Here is an 18,732-nt window from a genome sequence, read left to right as displayed (position 1 = left end):
GTCATTCAGAAGAGCCACCGGGTAAAACCCCAACCCCAAGGGAACTGTCAGGAACGGGTCCAACCCAGCGCAGTAAAGACAGCTGCCTGGGCTGAGAGGCGGGCTCGGAGCTTGTACCTTTGCCGGCGGTTTCCGCGCGAGGCTTGGGGGCAGAGGGATCCATCTGGCCAGGGGGAGGGGCCGGGCAGCCTGGTTGCGTACAACACTCGACAGGCAGCCGAGGACCTGGACGAGGAGACCGGCGGGAAGACTGAGGCCAACGCCACTTCCTGCAGCCCTTCGTACATCGCCCCCCTGAAGCGCGACGCCAGCGGACGAGAGGGAACACAGGTGAGAGGGTCCAGGGAGAAGGGAGGCAGCGTCCCAGGCAGCGGCAGAGCTGAAGAGCGCTGTGGCGGCTGGCAAGGCGGCGCTCACCTAGTCATCTCGCGTTCCGCCGGGGGAGGAGGCAAGCCGGCAAGTGGACCCCTTACCCTCCCTTTCAGAGTTGGCCCTACCTCTACCTTCCCCTGCAACTTTCAGCCCCTGTTCGGAAAATCCCGCGAGATCAGGCTCCTGAACTGTCATTGAGATCTCGCGATAACAAAATCTTGGTTCACATGGGCGGAGCAATCTTCCTGCCATCTTTTCCCCGGGAAGCCGGTAACACAAAGGTTCGCGACAGTTGCAAGTATCGCGAAGTTTGATATCGCTTTCTTGCCTGGTACGGATCTTGGCGGACAACAGAGGGGTCTGAAGATACCCGTGTGCTCGCACCTGCGGCAGTCTTTTAAGGGCTGACCGTGTCCGCGATCGCGGCTTGCTGGCTTGTATTTGGTACTTGGTAGTGTTCCTCGTGTAGCGCATGCCCAAGAGCTTGAGGCGAGTGACTCCCTCCTGCAGCGCTGTCCCAGCTGGGTGGGATACCCACCCGGAAGCCAACCCTTCACGACACGCACGGGAGGCCGAGTAAACTTAGTGGTCACACACTATAATCAAAAATAACTTCTGTGAGTCCAAACCAGCAATGCATGCCATAAATAGAAGATAAAGGTAAAAAATACAATGAAAATTTAGTGTTTTTCCGTGTACCATCTACAGTTACAGTGGTTTGTGTGACATTATGGGAAAACACTAAGCAGACGGTCGGACTGTTTTTGTTAAAGCATCATCAGAATACCACACTACTCACAAGTTAATGGACACTACTTATATAATGCTTTGCCAGACCTTAGACGCCGATTCATCCAAAAATGGTTTCTGCACATGTTACAATGTTTTCATATACTGTAGGGATACTTCATTGAATTAGATTTTCTTGAATGGGCCTGTATTGGTTTCCTATTGCTGCTGTAACAAAGTACCACAAATTTTAGGGGCTTAGAGCAGCCCAAAAGTATTAGGGATATCACAAATTTATTATCGTACAGTTCTGTAAGTCCGAATTCTAACTTGGGTCTCCTTAGGCTAAAATCAAGGAATCAGCTGGGCTGCATTCTTTTCTGGAGGCTCTCGAGCTGAATCCGTTTCCTTGCCTTTGTACACATTCCTTGGCTTATGGCCACCTTCCTTCTGCTACCTCTCTCTCAGCCTTCCATAGCTACATCTTCCTTGGATTGCAGCTGGGTAACATTCTTTGATCTTATGATCAGACTGGGTCTACCTGAATAATCCAGGATAATCATCCCCTTTGAAGGTCTGTACCCTCAATTACATCAGCGAAGTCCCTTTGCCAGGTAAAGTAATATATTCATTTCCAAGGATTTCCAAGGATTAGGATGTGAGCATCTTTAGGGGCTCATTATTCTACCAACCAAAGGGTCTAAATGAGGAAAACCATGTCTATTTGCTGCCAATAGGTATCTATTCTTTGAGAGATACTAACAATTAGCAATATGTTTTCATAAAATCCTTCATCTAGAATAGCACTTGTTTCTGTTTACCAACGGGTAGAAACTTTGGATCTAAGAGAAACATCTAATGCACTATGTGTGAGATGTTGGCGCTCACACATGGTTGAGAGGTTATGTCATTTAACCTCATAACTTCAGTGTCCTAACTCATGACAACAAAGAGGCAAGTAACAGTAACCTACATAGAAAAATGTTGTTGTAAGAATTAAACAGGATAAGTAAAACATCTAAAAACAGTACCGGGTTGTAGGAAGGAATATGTGGATTGCTATTACATAGCAATGGAATGCATCCACTTGAAAGTTGTATTTTAGATAACCATTTCTTCATTTTAATATTTTAGCTAATAGTTGATAGTACATTATTACTTAGATTAAAATTTTAGACTACATTCTAACTTAAAACACCATGGATTGTAAGGCATATTATTTAGGTACAGCTGAAAAAAAGAAAAAAAAAAACGGCTCATTATATAAATTGTAACTCTTGATTTTTAACATGCATCCTGATACTGGAAATTTTTAAAAGTAGGGAAAAAATCTGCTTCTTGGAATTGATGAAATGTATCTGTTTTACTTAAACTGTTTTCACAGTGTCTCTAAAATCAGCGGCAATTGGAAATTTCAACCAAGGTTACTTTTTTCTTTTTACAACTACCAGAAAAATTTGATTGTTTTCCCCCACTAAAATAACTAGTTGTGTAATATTGTCTTATTTTTCCAGTGGTCTACTAATTTAAGACCTTGATTTTTATTTTTTTTAAGGTTTTTGTTTTTGTTTTGAGAGAGAGCCAACACAGGTGGGGGGAAGAGGGAGAGGGAGAAGCAGGCTCCCCAGTGAGCAGGGAGCCTGGCACAGGCTTGATCCCAGGACGCTGGGATCATGACCTGAGCTAAAGGCAGACGCTTAACCAACTGAGCCACCCAGGAACCCCAAGACCTTGATTCTTAAGGGATGACATCTAAATAGAAGTGATGAAATAAAATCAGAAGTAAATTTTTAATTAAATGAAAGAGATCATCTGGTTGAAGGAATACTCTTGTGACTAACAGAAGAGGAGGGAAGCCTCAATTTCTGAGTATTTATTATTTAACCTCACCACCACATTTATGATGCAAGTGAAGCAGAAAAAAATCATGACATAAAAATGTGTTTTAGTGAATTCGATGCCTCAGAAAATTAGATATCCTTAAACATTCCTTCCCCCACTTAACAGTAGCTTTTGTCTGAGGCCGTTGTAGGGACATCCTTGTCTAAGTTCTGATGTTGTACACATCTAACACTGTAATGTTAATCACTGCAAAGTGAAATTGAAAGTCTTGAAAAACATTTAGGAATTCCTGAAGTCAATATAATTGATCTTGGATAACTAGATCATATACAAAATCATTGGCAAAGGAGGACTAGCAAAATTAAGCTTATTAAAACTACAAGAAGAGAAGAAACAGAGTGTGATAACATAGACATTTCAAAAGAATATTACTTGAATATCAAAGAAACCCTTGAGAAAGAAGATTCTAATATTCTACCAGAGAATTTTTTTATGTTCACATTGTAAAAATCAAATATATATCTATATGTGGTTCATAGACCTCCAAAGTTGTATGTTAATTCAGCAGAAAAGCTCAGGAAAAAATAGGTACGTATTTCAGTTAATTTGTCCTGCTATAATAATACCACAGACTGGGTAGGTTATAAACAACAGAAATTTGTTTCTCACAGTTCTGGAGGCTGGGAAATCCAAGATCAAGGCATCAGCATGGTTGGTTCTGGTGAGACCCCTCTTTCTGGTTCATAGCTGGCTCCTCCTCGATATGTCCTTATTTGGGGGAAGGGGCTAGGAGACTCTGTAGTATGTCTTTAAGAGCGCTAATTCTATTCATAAGGGTTCCACATGTGTGTATGTCATCATTTTGGGCATTAGGACTTCAGCATATGAATTTTGAGGGGACACAAACAGATCATAGCAGTATGAAAACTTTGAACTTTGAAAATTTCTTAGATGACTTTAAGTTGTAGCATTTCTCCCTTGATACAATGTTCCAGCCACTGTTTCAAGGGAAAGAAAGGAAGAAGAGAGGAGTAGGAGCAAGGTAGTCATGGTAGAAATGGATGTCTCCTTTACCAATTAGTAATCTAGACTTTAGCATTTAAAAGGCAGCATTATTCAACCGTATGACTATACTTAACATTTCTGAACTGAATACTTAAAAATGATTAGGAAGGTAAATTGTGTGTGTGTTTACTACAATTAAAAAACAAAACCAAAAACCTGGGTCAACAAAAGGACAATTTAAAGCTTGAGCCAATTGTAGTGAAAGATATGTAGTGAATGGCAGGTTAGTGCTAGGAATGTGACGATTATTACATCTTGAACCAATGCCATTTTACATCTTGAACCAATGCCATTTTACTTCACAGACTCACTGAACATTAAAACTTGAAGAAATCTCAGAGGTCCTTGATCCATTGCTCTAACTTAAAGGTAATAAGATAGTTTGAGAAATATTAGCTTATTTTCCCAAGGTCACAGATAGCAAATAACAAAATCAGGTTTGGAACATGATTCATCATTCTCGTTCCAATATGATAGGTATATAAAAATATTATTTCATAGAAGATATTTTTTAATTTGAAAAATTAAAGCCTGTGATTCTGTTTCTTGTAATATTCCATATCTCATGTCATGTAATAAGCCTAAAAATCCTGCAACAAAACATCAAGACCTGCAGGTTGAAATAGTATAATAAAAATACCCAAAATGCATTGCCAAGCAAAAATAAAAGTAAAATGCTCATAGGCCATTTTTAAAATAAGGAGGAAACCGAAAACCAGCTTACTAAGCTGGCACTTATGCCACTGCTGCCCTGGAGTCATTTGCCCATCTCAGTTACAGAAGGTCTGAGTTTTTTCTGTCTTATGGGGACAGAAGACATGGTGTTAAGCTCTTACAAGATCACAAATTGGAACTGAAACCCTACTTGAAATCAGAAACCCTGAAAGGCAACTCCCTCAGTGAAATTACTGGGTAGAAGAAAATCTAGAAAGCAGAAAAGGAGGAGGATGAAGAAGAGAGACGCGTCTGTCTTGGCATGGGCTCTTTGAACAGGGTTTTACATGTGTGTGTGTGTGTGTGTATGTAAGTGTGTCAGTTTCCTTTGACATTTTGAAACCACTACCATATCCTCAAATGGATTTAGGATTTTAATTCACATAACCTGTATGATCGAGGAAGCCCCAAGCCAAGATAATAACATAATGTAGTGTCAGGTTAATAGCATCTAGGTTGGAAGAAGGAAGCAAGCTCATCTTCTCTAAAGGAAAACATTAAAACAAAGATTCCTCAAAGTTTTCAGAGATAAATTCCAAACAATTCATAATCCCTAAACTGAAAAAAAAGTGCATAAAACAAGCTACCATGAACAAAAGCCAGCAGGGAAAACATGCAACAGAAATAGTGATTTCAGTTAACAGAAGTATTAGATACAAGTGTTTGTGTGTAGTTAAAATATTTACCAATATTTTTGAAAATGGAACTGAAAACATGAGAAGGAACAAATGACACTGTCAGAAAACTGCAAATAGATTTGTTAAAAGAACCAGAACTTCTGGAAATGAAAATTTTAATTATTTAAATTAAAAACTCTATGGTAAGTTAAACAGCAGATTAAACACACCCTAATAGAGAATTCATGAACGGAAAGATCTAAAGAAATAACTCCAAATACAGAGCAGAAAGTCAAGTGGATAGAAAATACAAAAGAAAGGTTAAGAGAAATGGAGGTAAAACTGAATTTCCAGAAGTAATGAATGGAGAGGCTGAGGGGAAAAAAATGTTGAAAGAAACGATAGCTGAAACCTCAGATTCAGGAACCATAGTGAATTGAGTGCAATACAAAAAATAATAAAATAATAAAATAAAATAATTAAAAATAATAAAATAATAGGAATATAAGATATATATATCAGTAGTTAGACACGTTGAAGTAAAATTACAGAAGCAACAGGAATCTTGAAAGCAGCCATTAAAAAAAGATTACTTAGGTAGAATAGAATGACAGTTTAACTGATAAAAGTTAACAGACAACAGTTAATGGTAACAAGAAGTCAGAAGACAATGGGATAGTAACTTCCAAGGGCAAAGAAAATAGCTATCAACCTAAAATTTTATAATCAGCGAAACTATAATAAGAGCAAAATAAGAATATTTTCAAATAAAACTAAAAACACCACCAATGGACTCTCACAGCGAGACCTTTTTAAGGATTTTGAACTAAAAAAACCAAATGATCTGAAATGTAAGAATTATTAAGCCTAACAAAATGAACAAATAACCATTGCCTGTATAAAACTATAACAATGATGATGTAATTTGGATATATAAAAAATAAAAGAAAATTAAAACACTGGGCAGAAGTAAAAATGTGATAATAGTGGACTGGAAGACTTTAAGGCATTTGAGATATTTCTGTTGGAAAAGAGAAGAGATAACTGCTCCTAAGCAAGGTATTTACATTGGATGTCAGAGTATATGTAATGGAATATTTAAAAAATGTGTAAATTCTTAATAAAAATGCTAAGAATATCAGAAAAAACAATCTTTAATGTAAAATGCATTAAGTATAAAGAAATTAACCATATAAATGATAAAAGTCTTAGTTTGCCAGGTAGGTAAAAAGTCTTCAACTTATCACCACTATTAACAGTCCCAAATATATACAAGTCAGAATTTCAAGGGGTAAATGATAAGTCCACAAACATGGTAGGAATTTTTAATATTCTTCACAGTAATTGTAAGACTAAGAAGAAAATTAGAATTGAGCCACACAATTAACAATCTTGATCTCGTAGACATATATAGAATACTCCATTCTATTATTAGAAAATAAACATCTTCACAAGCACATAGGGAACATTCATAAAAGTTAAAATGAACTGTGTCATACAGCAACTCTCAACAGCTTTCCAGCAATCTGATTTATACAGATCATGTTCTCTGGTCCCATGAATTAAGTTAGAAGTCAACATTTTAAAAAAATATTTTTAAAAGATTATATATTTGGAAATTTAGAAACACTTCTAAATAACTTACAGGTCAGAGTTTTAAAAAAATCATGCTGGAAATTAGAAAATAATTGTGAAGCAGAGTTAAAAATAAGTTTTTAAGCTCTTTCAGCTCCAAGTCCTAGCACAAACCTCACATTTTAATTTAAGATAGTTCTTCCATATAGTATTTCCAAAGGAAGTCACCAACATAGATATTAATGATCCTAACTCCTCATCTACATTGAGGATATAAAAGGATTAGATGAGAGGAATTAGAGGATGGGAATGGGAGATTAGAGGAAGAGACTGATAAGGCTGTTGCATTGCTAAGTCCCACACTTTAAGACAAGCAAGAGGCTTCAGAGGAATCACTTGGAAAGTTTAATATGCATAATATGGAATTTTATGGACATGGTGGGCCATTCGCCTCAAACCTTAGAAATCTGAAGGACAAGTACTGCGACTGGCTAACTGCTCTGAAGTTGAGTAAAAAAAGCTGATACATTGGGGGCCACCTTATAAAGGATGACAAAAGGATGCACTTTTGGAGTAGATGTGGGTCTTAGGTGAGAGGAAGACAGCAGCGACTTCTAGATGACCCTAATCAGGGACCTGGATAAGCTGGATGCCTAGGGGTAAAATACTGACTGAAGACCACAGGAAAACACCCTGTGGGAGAAAGATGTTTAAGGAGAGCCTAGTAACTTCATAACAGTTAAGCAAGACCTTTCTTGTTCCTTACTTTATCTCCTTTTCCCAAGATTAATCCTGGAAAATTCAGAAGCAACCTAGTATGTAGGGGAGGAAGGCAGAGGCATAATTCTTATAAAAGAAGCAGTCATCCCTACTTTTTTCACTGCACACATCTCACCTGTAGCAGATATGAGCTCTGGTAGAGGAAGAACTTTAAGTCTGAATGAGTGTAGAAATCTTAATTTTAATATCACAGTTGACTTAACTGCTAAACTGAGACTTTCTGCTTATTTGTCTAGTTGTTAAAAGTGACCACAAGATTTTTTATTGAGAAAGACTAGGAAGACTCATATGATTTTTCCTAATTTCCTTTCAAGGAGAAAAACTAGCTCTCAAAGTGGGTTTGAATGAACAGTGCAACAAATAAATGAATTTCTATTCTAATTTCATCTCACGGGTTCTGCTGTTTCAACATCCATTAGTACTGAATAATAATAGAAATAGTGCACATCAAATTTAGTAATAAATTAGTACTTAGGGAGTAAGAAAATGCTTATATTGAGAAAGAAGAAAAGCTGAATGATCTATACTTTCAGTGTAAGTTACAAAAGAACGACTAGTCCTAAGGAAAATAGAAGAAAAATAATGAACAGAAATTAATGAAAGAGTAATAAAAAAATACTATAGCAGTAATAAACAAAGTGAAAAGTTAACTCTGAAAAGAAAAATAAGGTAGGCAAATGACTGGTAAAATGCATCAGGAAAAAGAAGAAAAAATACAAATAAACATTAAGAATGAAAAATAGGGCAAAACTAAAGCCAATTCAAAGATTAGAAAAATATGGGCGCATACGCTAAGCAATTTCATGCCAAAATTTAAAATGTACATATCCTTAAAAATATGTCCAAAAGGAAAAGATGCCCTGAATGAAACTATAACTGTTAAGAAATAACTTGAGTCAGGAGTCGAAAATGCCCTTCCAAGGAAAGACCAGATCCACATGGCTAGATAGGTAAATTCTATCTAATATTCAAGGGAATAGACACATTCATTATTATATAAACTCTTCCAGAGAATAGAAGAAAAACTCCCCGGCTTATTTTATCAACTTAGTGAAATCTTGACAGCAAAATCTAATAAGGACAGTACGACAATTGAAAATTATAAGCCCACTGTAGTTATGATGACTGACGCAAAAATTCTAAATAAAATAGTAGTGAATCAAATCTAACTTTGAATAACAATAACAATAATAATAATGCATCATGACCAAGTTAAGTTTACCTCAGGCATGCAAGTATAGTTTCAAATTGGAAAATCTAGTAGTATAATTAATTAATAGATTAAAGGAGAAAAATTCTAAGGTCATCTTAAGAGATGAAAAAATCATTTTATAATATTCAACCAAATGTTAGCAAGATAGCAACAGAAGTAAACTACTTTAGGTTAATAAAGGTGTCCATCCAAACCTGTAGGAAACACTAAATGGCAAAATGGTACCCATGCTCCTTTTAAAACCATGAACACAAAGATATCTCTTATCACCACATCTGTTGAACATAGATCTGTCATTTCAATAATAAAAGAAAACTAGATATAAATTATAGATATTAGAAAGGAAGAATCAAAACTGCTATTATTTAGGAGAAGATTCTGAGTAGATGGTGGAGTAGGAAGCACCAGGAACCCGTCTCCCCACCTAGGCAATAACTGAACAGGCAGAATCTGTCTAATGTAGCTATTTTGGAACTCCAGAGTTTGTTGAAGGCTTGCAGCTTCCAGGGAAGACTTGGGACGGTGAATCGTGGTTAATTTTGGTCAATTTCAGATCCTAGCACAGTAGCAGCAAACCATCCACCACCCCTTAGCCACTAATTGGTAGTTGTGTATGTGTTCCTCAAACAGCTTGCACAAAGCTGTGGGAACTAGAGTAGACAAAGAGAATCTGTGTTCTGATTGCTGATTACTGCTTCCAATCACAAAAGCACAAAGGCGAAGCAGCCATTGTTGCACCTACACCCATTGTTGCAAGCCCCTCCCTCTCTGACTGAAGTGAGAGCCTGGGTATTTAAAGGGCCACCCCCCCTTCCCCCCCGCCGCTTCATTTTTTGCCTTTTTTTCTTTTGGGAACCAGATATTAAAGAGTAGGACATTTGAAAAAACTGCATACATGGGGAAAATTAGAAAGTGAGCACACATGCCCAGGGAAAGGCTCAGAAGAGACCTAAGAAAACATTACATTTACACCTCAAGTTGATCCTAGGCAGCCTACAACAAATAAAAACAAAAACAATAACAAAAACAGCAAATCGTGGTGAAGGTAAGAATATGAAATCCTTAGAGTTACTACATTATTAAATTCAAATGTCCAATGTCCAACCATGTGTCCATGTCACAAAACATACAAAGACACAGAAAAGTATGACCCATTCCAAAGAAAAAAATAAGTCAGCAGTAACTGTACCTGAAAAAGAACTAATGGCAAATATTCTAGATAATGACTTTTTTAAAACTGTCTTTAAAAATGCTCAAAGAACAATAGGAAGATATGGAGAAAGTCAAGAAAATGATGTGGGAACAAAATGGAAATTAAAGAGATAGAAAACCTAAAAAGAATATGCAAAATGAAATGCTGGAGCTGAAAAGCACAATAACTAAAATCAAAAACTTACCAGAAGAATTCAAAAGCAGATTTGATCAGGCAGAAGAATACGTGAACTTTAGATAGGAGAATGGAAATTATTGAGACGGAGGAACAGAAAGAAAAATGATTGAAGAAAATTGAGCAGAGCCTAAGGGGCCTGGAGACACAATAAAATGGACCAGCATACACATGGTGGGAGTCCCAGAAGGAGGAAACAGAGAGAAAAAGGGCACAGAGAATATTTGAAGAAATAATGGTTGAAAATTGATGAAAAACATGAATATAAATATCCAAGAAACTCAATGAACTCTAAGAAGATGAACTCAAGGAAACCCATACCAGGACACATTATAATCAAACTTCCAAAAGCCAAAGATAAAGAGAGAATCTTGAAAGCAACAAGAGAGAAGTAAACTATCATATACAAAGGATCCTCAAGATCATTAGCAGATTTCTCATCAGAAAGTTTGGAGGCCAGAAGACAGCCCATATATCCAAAGTGCAAAAAGAAAGAAAGAAAAAATCTGTCAACAAAAACTGAAAAATTGTCCATCAAAAGTGGGGGAGAAATTATGACAATCCCAGATAACAAAAGCTGGTTTGTAACCACTAGACCTGACCAGTTATAAATGCTTAATGGAATCTTGCAAGATGAAGTGAAAGGACATAGGACAGTAACTCAAAGGTTTATGGCTAAATAAAGATATCAATAAAGGTATATACAGGGGAAATTATAAAAGCTAGTATTATTGGAACATATTAATATATGTTTTGTTTGTTTTCTACATGATTGAGGAAACATACATTTAAAGAAAAAAATCATTAGTTATAAAAACTAGTATTACTGTAACCTTTGTAAATCCAAGTTGTGTTTTCTACATAATTTAGGAGACTAATTCATTTAAAAGAATTATTTATGTGTGTGGGCACACAATGTATAAATGTATAATTTTGTGACATCAAAAAGTAAAAGGAGTGTGGACAGAGCTATAAAGGAGCAGAGTTTTTTATATTATTGAAATTAAGCTAGTATAAATTCACATTAAATTGTTGTAACTTAAGGATGTTAAATGTAATACCCATAGTAACCACCAAAGACAATAGCTGTAGAATATACACAAAAGGATATGAGAAAGGAATTTAAACATTTCACTACAAAAAAAAAAAAATCATTTAAACACAAAGGAAGACAGTAATGGAGGAAATGAGGGACAAAAAAAGCTATAGGCATATAGAAAATAAATAGCACAAGGGTGGAATAAGTCCCTCCTTGTCAGTAATTAGCTTAAATATAAATGGATTAAACTCCAATTAAAAGACAGAGATTGGCAGAATGGAGAAAAACACATGAACCAACCATATGCTGTCTACAAGAGACTCATGTGATATTCAAAGACACAGACAGGTTAAAAGTGAAAAGGTAGAAAAAGATATTTCATGCAAACAGTAAACGAAAGGGTGGGGAAGGAGGGGTTATGCTAATAACAGACAAAGTAGAATTAAAATCAAATAAGTTACAAGAGACAAAGAAGGACATTATATGTTAATAAGAGATCACATTAATATTTGGACTGTTTCCCTTCACTCATTTACCCAAAAATGTGGCAGCATAGAAAATTAGCTGATTGAAGTACCACAGAAAAACTTTTTGCCCGACTAGAAAAATACTAATGAAGATGTATTTTTCCAAGGAATTAAGTAAACTCTAAAAACCTATCATATATTCATAATAGAATCTTTTTTCTCAAAAGATTCCAGTTAAAGTAATGGGAATTACATTTGAATAACATCTAGGTAATGCAAAAAATGTAGATTTACTTTCACCAAGCAGGATAGAAATATTAAGTATCTGGCTTACATTAAAAATTGTAGGTTGAAAATGTTTCCAGTCTTTACCCTGGGGTGAAAAATGTTTTCAGATTACATGATTTATAGGGTCCATTTCAAGTCTAAAATTCGATGTGATTTCTGTAAAAGATAATTTTTCCCTAAGTTATTTTAGACCATATCACTTCATCATTTGTGACTACCTGGATTTTCATTGCTTAAATTCTTTAAACAAGGCAACTGTTTCAAAAGAGACACAGGTTTAGCATCTTAAAAATCACATTTTTTAAAAGTATGCTTATGGACTTAATAAAAATGGTTGCCAAAGTTTTACTTTTCAAATATGTTCCTGAAGGGAGTGACATCTTAGGAGCTGTGAAACAATATAAAAGGGAACTCTGTGGTCATTACAGGATGTGCAGACTTGAATGGGAGTTTATTCTGAAAGCAAATATAATATTGTGCTTCCTTCATAAGTATCATTTTATCACATTGCCCTATATTAATCAATATATTTGAATGAGATGGCATGATCAGGGAATTGACAGTGTTCGGTTAGTAAGTAATTAACTCTAGGAACTAATTAAAACAGGGAAATATGAAAATCATGTAAAAGTAAAACGAGTTTATTTTTAAACTGGATACTATTTTTGTTAATATAAAGCAACTCTTTCAGGGGAACTGCTCTCTCCAATTTATGCATAGATTATTTGACAGACTGGTTGAAATATACCATACCACTTTTGCACAGTAGAAATGCAAAACCCAAAGAATTTGTATTTTCAAGACTGTTAGCACCTTCTTAAATTTCAAGAATTTATTCAATTTCTGTAGAAAAACATGGGCTTTATTTTTCTTGCTGTTAGTTATTTATGTAGTTCATTTTTACAAACAGAATCTCAATATCTAACAGCCTGCAATAATTGCATTTTCTTAAGGACTTCTTGTCACAATAATGCCTCTTGTGGCTGTGCATTGTCCTGAGTCTTTCCATATTCACAATCATGACAGGTTCTATCTTTTTTTTTTCATCTATCAACCTTTTTATTGCTTTTTTTCAAGAAAGATTGTATCAGTTCCCAAGTCTGTGACAATTTACATATCTGTTAAAGTGGGACATTATTGCTATTATTTCAGATGGCAATTGGAAGAAGCAGAGAATATGATGGTGAGCTCATACACGGTTGTTTATTATTAGAAAAAAATTATATGACTAAGCAAAACAAGCCTAGAACCAAAACAAAAGTGATTTAAGCAAAGAAAGTCCCCATTCTCTCTTCTGCTTCTTAAAAAACTTAGCATTCATTCATATGCATGGATATTCTTTTTTTGTTTATTGAGATATAATTGACATATAACATTCTACTACTTTTAGGTGTACAACATAATGACTCAATATTTGTATATATTGTGAAATGATCACCACAGTATAGTTAACATCTGTCATCATACATAGTTATAAAATTTTTTTCCTTGTGATGAAAATTTTTGAGATCTACCTTTTTAACAACTTTCAAATATACAATATGGTATTAGTAACTATGATCACCATGGTGTACATTACATCCTAAGTGGATATTCTTGAAGGAAAAAAAGAAAACCACCACTTCTTTCCACTTTTAAGAATTTTAATTATTGGGGCGCCTGGGTGTCTCAGTCAGTTAAGCGTCTGCCTTCTACTCAGGTTGTGATCCCAGAGTCCTGGGATCGAGCCCCGCATCGGGCTCCCTGCTCAGAGGGGAGTCTGCTTCTCTCTCTTCTCCTCACTCGTGGTCTCTCTCTCTAGCTCTCACTCTCTCAAATAAATAAATAAAATCTTAAAAAAAAGAATTTTAATTATTATATAGTGATATATATTACTAGTCTAAAGGAGTATAGTACCAATCTTGTCAACTACAGTATTCAAAACAGGTCATTCCTCCAAGCTGGTCACAGTTTAGTAGGGGAGAAAGGGCTGTAGACCAACTATAATGTGACAAACGACATGTACAAAAGGTTGCTGCATTTTCTACTGAAACTAATATTTTCCAGGTTCCAGATATAAATATATAAACCAATGATAATTTGCATGACTCTTTTCCTATGTATTTTTTATATCATATATAATCCATAGACCATTTTAATGGACTAACTCAGTTTAATCTTAAATTCTATTAAATGCCAAATTCTTTTCTGCCACAAAAATTCTCTAGCTGTTGGGGCATGTGGGTGGCTCAGTCGGTTGAGTGCCCGACTCTTGATTTCAGCTCAGGTCATGATCTCAGGGTTGTGAGATTGAGTCTCCCATCAGGCTCCATGCTTAGGGTGGAGTCTGCTTGTCCCTCCCACTCTGCTTCTCCCCCCATTCATTCTCTCTCTCTCAAACAAGTTTAAAAAGTAATAAAAATCTTTAAAAAAATTCTCTAGCTATTCAGAGGAATTCTCTAGCTCTACTAATAAATTTTATAGAATCTTAGAAAAGTTGGCAGTCCCCTATGTGTCTATTTATTTAGTCATTCGTTCAACAAATATTTATTTAGAACACCTAGCATATGTCAGAAACCTTGCTAGGCACTGAAGATACACCCATGAACCAGAAACACATGGTCCCTGCCCTCATAAAATTCAAAGTCAACAACCTCTCCAAAATTTTTATCTAAAATGAAGATTGCATAGACTCCCACACGGCTAATTAACACAGATTGCTATTATTGGAATACTTTTTATACTCAGACCCATTATAGTAAAATTTAAGAATATCAAAATAAAAAAAAACTTCCAGAGAGAGATAGCAGATCACTTGCATATGAATAGATAATATTCATTTTAGACAAGTCAAAAACTTCTGCAAGAGGACAACTGAGTTATATATATATATATATATTTTAGTACTGAAGGGGAGAAAAATCTCCAAAGCTAGTATTTCACACACTTATCCAGACTGTCATTTAAAGAAGAGCGTGCAATTAAAAAAAAAAACAAACAAACCTCTACCATTTAAGGCCTCAGAAACTTTGCTACACAAACACCCTCTTTAAATAAGAAAAAAACAACTCTTGAGCACAATAATAGTAAGAGACTTTAGGACACCACTTTTAATAATGGGTAGAATAACTAGATGGAAGAGCAATAAGAAAAGAGTACACTTGAACAACATTGTGGACAAATCCGACCTAACAGACATATACAGAACTCTCCTTCCAGCAACAGCATAATACACATTTTTCTCAGTGCACAAGGAATATTCTCCAAGACAAACCATATGTTAGGCCACAAAACAAGTCTTAAAAATTTTAAACGACTGAAATCATATAAAGAGTCTTTTCTAATCATAATGAAATGAAACAAGAAATCAACAGCAGGAGGGAAACTAAAAAATTCATAAGTATATAGACATTAAACACGAAACTCTTAAATAACCTATAGGTTAAAGAAGAAATCATAAGGGAAATTGAAACTATCTTGAGGTAAATGAAAATAAAAACACAACATAGTTAAACTTACGGGATGCAGCAAAAGTAGTGCCAAGTAGGGAGTTTATAGCTGTAAACATATTCAAGAAGAGAGATCTCAAATCAACAGCCTAATTTTACAACCTAAGGAATTAAAACGAGAAGAACAAATTAAACCCAGAGCCAGCAAAAGGAAGGAAATAACAAAGATTAGAGCAGATATAAATAGAGAATAGAAAAACAGTAGAGAAAATGAAACCAAGAGTTAGTTCTTTAAAAAAATCAGCAAAATTGATATTTGGGTTATGTTGACTAAAAAAAAAAAGAAATAACTAAAATCAGAAATGAAAAGGAAGATACTACTACTGATGTTAGAGAAATAAAAAGAATTTTAAGAGAGTACAATGAACAACTGTACACTAACAAATTCAATAACCTAGATGAAATGGACAAATTCCAAGACACATACACCCCACCAAGACCAAATCATGAAGAAGTAGAAAATCTGAATAGACCTTTTACTAGTAAGGAGATTGAATCAGAAATCACAGGTGTCAACAAACAAAAACCCAGGACTAGATGGTTTCACTGGTGAATTCTACCAAATATTTAAAGAAGAATTAGTACCAATCTTTCTCAAACACTTCCAAAATATTGAAGAGGAAGAACATTTCCCAACTCATTTTATGAAGCCAGCATTATCTAGAACTACATTAAACTAAGAAAACTATCAATCAATATTTCTTATGAATAAAGTCTTCAACAAAGTACTAGCAAACCAAATTCAACGGCATATTTTTTAAGATTTATTTATTTATTTTAGAGAGCGAGAACAAGCAGGGGAAGAGGCAGGGGGAGAGAGAGAATCCTGAAGCAGACTCCCCAGTGAGTGCAGAGGCCAACATGCGACTCCATCCCAGGACCCTAGATCATGACTGCAGCCAAAATCAAGAGTCAGCCACCCAACTGACTGAGCCACCCAGGCACCCCTCAAATTCAACAACATATTCAAAGGATTATACGCTATGACTAGATGGGATATATTCCAGGGTAAAGGATGGTTCAACATATAAAAAGCAATGTAGTACACCATATAAACAGAATGAAGGAAAAAACGAAACAAAACATGATCAGTTGATGCAGAAAAGCATTTGACAAAATTTGATACCCTTTTATGATAAAAACACTCAACAAACTAGGAACAGAAAGAAACTAACATAACTCCCATTTATGGAGAACCTACACCAAAAATCATTCGAAAGACTGAGTGCTTTCCTCTAAGATCAGGAACAAGGCAAGTATGTCTACTACGTTAAATCCTATCTGACATAGTACTGAAAGTCCTAGCCAGAGGAATTTGGCATGAAAAAGAAATAAAGTGAATTCAAACTGGAAAGGAAGAGGTAAGATTATCTCTGTTTGTAGATGATATAATCTTATATGTAGAAAACCCTAAAGGCTACGCACATAATCAAAAAAGCTGTTAGAACAAATAAAGGAGGGGGCGCCTGGACACCTCATTTGGTTGAGCATCTGACTCTTGATCTCAGCTCAGGTCTTGATCTCAGGGTTGTGAGTTCAAGTCCCACACTGGGCTCCACTCTGGGCATAGAGCCTACTTAAAAACAACAACAATAGCAACAACAACAACTAATAAATGAACTCAGCAAAGTAGCAGGATGCAAAGTCAAAATGCAAAAATCAGTTGCATATATATACACAATCAATGAAAAATCTGAAAACAACCCAATTCAAAAATGGGCAAAGGACTTTGATAGATATTTCCCCAAAGACAGTATGCAAATGGCCAGTAAATACATGAAAAGATGCTCAACATTACTAATCATTAGGGAAGGGCAAGTCAAAACCACAATGAGCTACCTCACTTTACGCCCATTAGAATGGCTATTAAAAAAACAAACAAACATAGAAAACATCAAGTGTTAAGATGTGGAGAAATTGGAAGCCTGTGCATTAGTGGTGAGAATATAGATGTAAAATGGTCCAGATGCTATGTAAAACACCTTATCAGTTCCTCAAAAACTGAAACATAGAATTATGGTAAGATTCTAGACTTCTAGTTTCTAGAATTATCATAGATCCAGTAATTCCAGTTCTGTGTATATACCCAAAAGAATTAAAAGTACAGACTTAGATACTTGTATACTCATGTTCATGGCAACATCATTCACAATAGCCAGAAGGTGAAGCAATCCAAGTGTCCATCATTGCATGAATGGATAAACAAAATGTGGCATATACACCATAGGATATTATTCAGCCTTAAAAAGGAAGGAAATTCGGACATATGCTGTAACATGGATGAAATTTGAAGACATTATGCTAAATAAAATAAGCGAGACATGCAAGAACAAATAGTATATGATTCCACTTAGGTGAGATACCTTAAGTAGCCAAATCTATAGAAACAGAAAGTAGAATAGTGTTTGATAGGGGCTGGAGGGAGGAGGGAATGGGAACTTACTGTTTAATGGGTGCACAATAATGAGAATGTACTTAACACTACTGAATTGTACACTTAAAAATGGTTACCGTGGTAAATATTGTGTTATGTGTACTTTATCATGACCAAAAAATAAAATGGTTAAAATGGTAGATTTTATGTCATGTATATTTTGCCACAATTAAAAAATATTTAAAAACTTCTAGAAGAGCTCCAAGAAGAGAAATAAATTCAGTACGATGTTATATAGATGTGGGAAGAAAAAGCGAGCAAGTAACTTTTTAAAATTCATTATTGTCTTAAAATGTTAGGACAAAAAATAGAGAATGAAAAGGAAAAAAAGAAGGATAAAATTGGGGGAAAAAAACTCCTAACAATCCAAAACTGAAATTCTAGGTGATGTAAACTAAAACGTTTCAGATAGGAGCTGGAAAGAGATGAGAGAATACTAAATGATCCTTATTTTTGAGGAAAGGTATAGATACTGATAAACTTAGGAAAAAGAAAAATAAGAAAAAGTGTAACAGTAGGTCTTAATAAGTTAGGGATAACCCACTAGAAAGGTAAAGTTAGAATGTAAATCTGAAACCAGCAGAGGAAATTTTTATTTGTTTGGAAGAAGAAAAGAATACAAAGAGGAAGTATGATACGCAGAAACAAATCCTGTTATAATAGTAATTACAGTAAATGTGAAAGGTACTCCTATTGGATTACAAAACAAAACGCTAAATGTA

At 35.3% G+C, this 18,732-nt stretch overlaps 1 protein-coding gene and 1 long non-coding RNA gene across 5 annotated transcripts in view; one reads left to right on the top strand and one right to left on the bottom strand.

Moving 5' to 3' along the window:
- Positions 1-15,711, bottom strand: part of ERCC6L2 (ERCC excision repair 6 like 2) — a 149,634-nt gene extending 133,923 nt beyond the window's left edge. Inside the window, exon 1 of one of the 2 annotated variants that reach the window (XM_087858836.1) lies at positions 15,587-15,711. In XM_087858836.1, the coding sequence (XP_087714962.1) occupies positions 15,587-15,635 (49 nt within the window). In that variant the 5' untranslated portion in view covers positions 15,636-15,711. Of the gene's footprint in view, positions 1-117; positions 252-15,586 lie in introns of those variants that run through there. The other variant, XM_045780841.2, reaches the window with a different exon arrangement.
- The window catches only part of LOC123781397 (uncharacterized), a 39,274-nt gene continuing 20,739 nt past the window's right edge, over positions 198-18,732 (top strand). For all 3 annotated transcript variants that reach the window (XR_015722938.1, XR_006776723.2, XR_015722937.1), the window contains exon 1: positions 198-330. This is a non-coding gene — a long non-coding RNA (uncharacterized LOC123781397). The remainder of the gene's footprint in view (positions 331-18,732) is intronic.

This window comes from Ursus americanus, chromosome 34, assembly GCF_024610735.1.
Source record: "Ursus americanus isolate L20-20 chromosome 34, mUrsAme1.1.p, whole genome shotgun sequence".
Classification (NCBI taxonomy): Eukaryota; Metazoa; Chordata; class Mammalia; order Carnivora; family Ursidae; genus Ursus; species Ursus americanus.
This window is presented reverse-complemented; position numbering and strand designations above follow the sequence as displayed.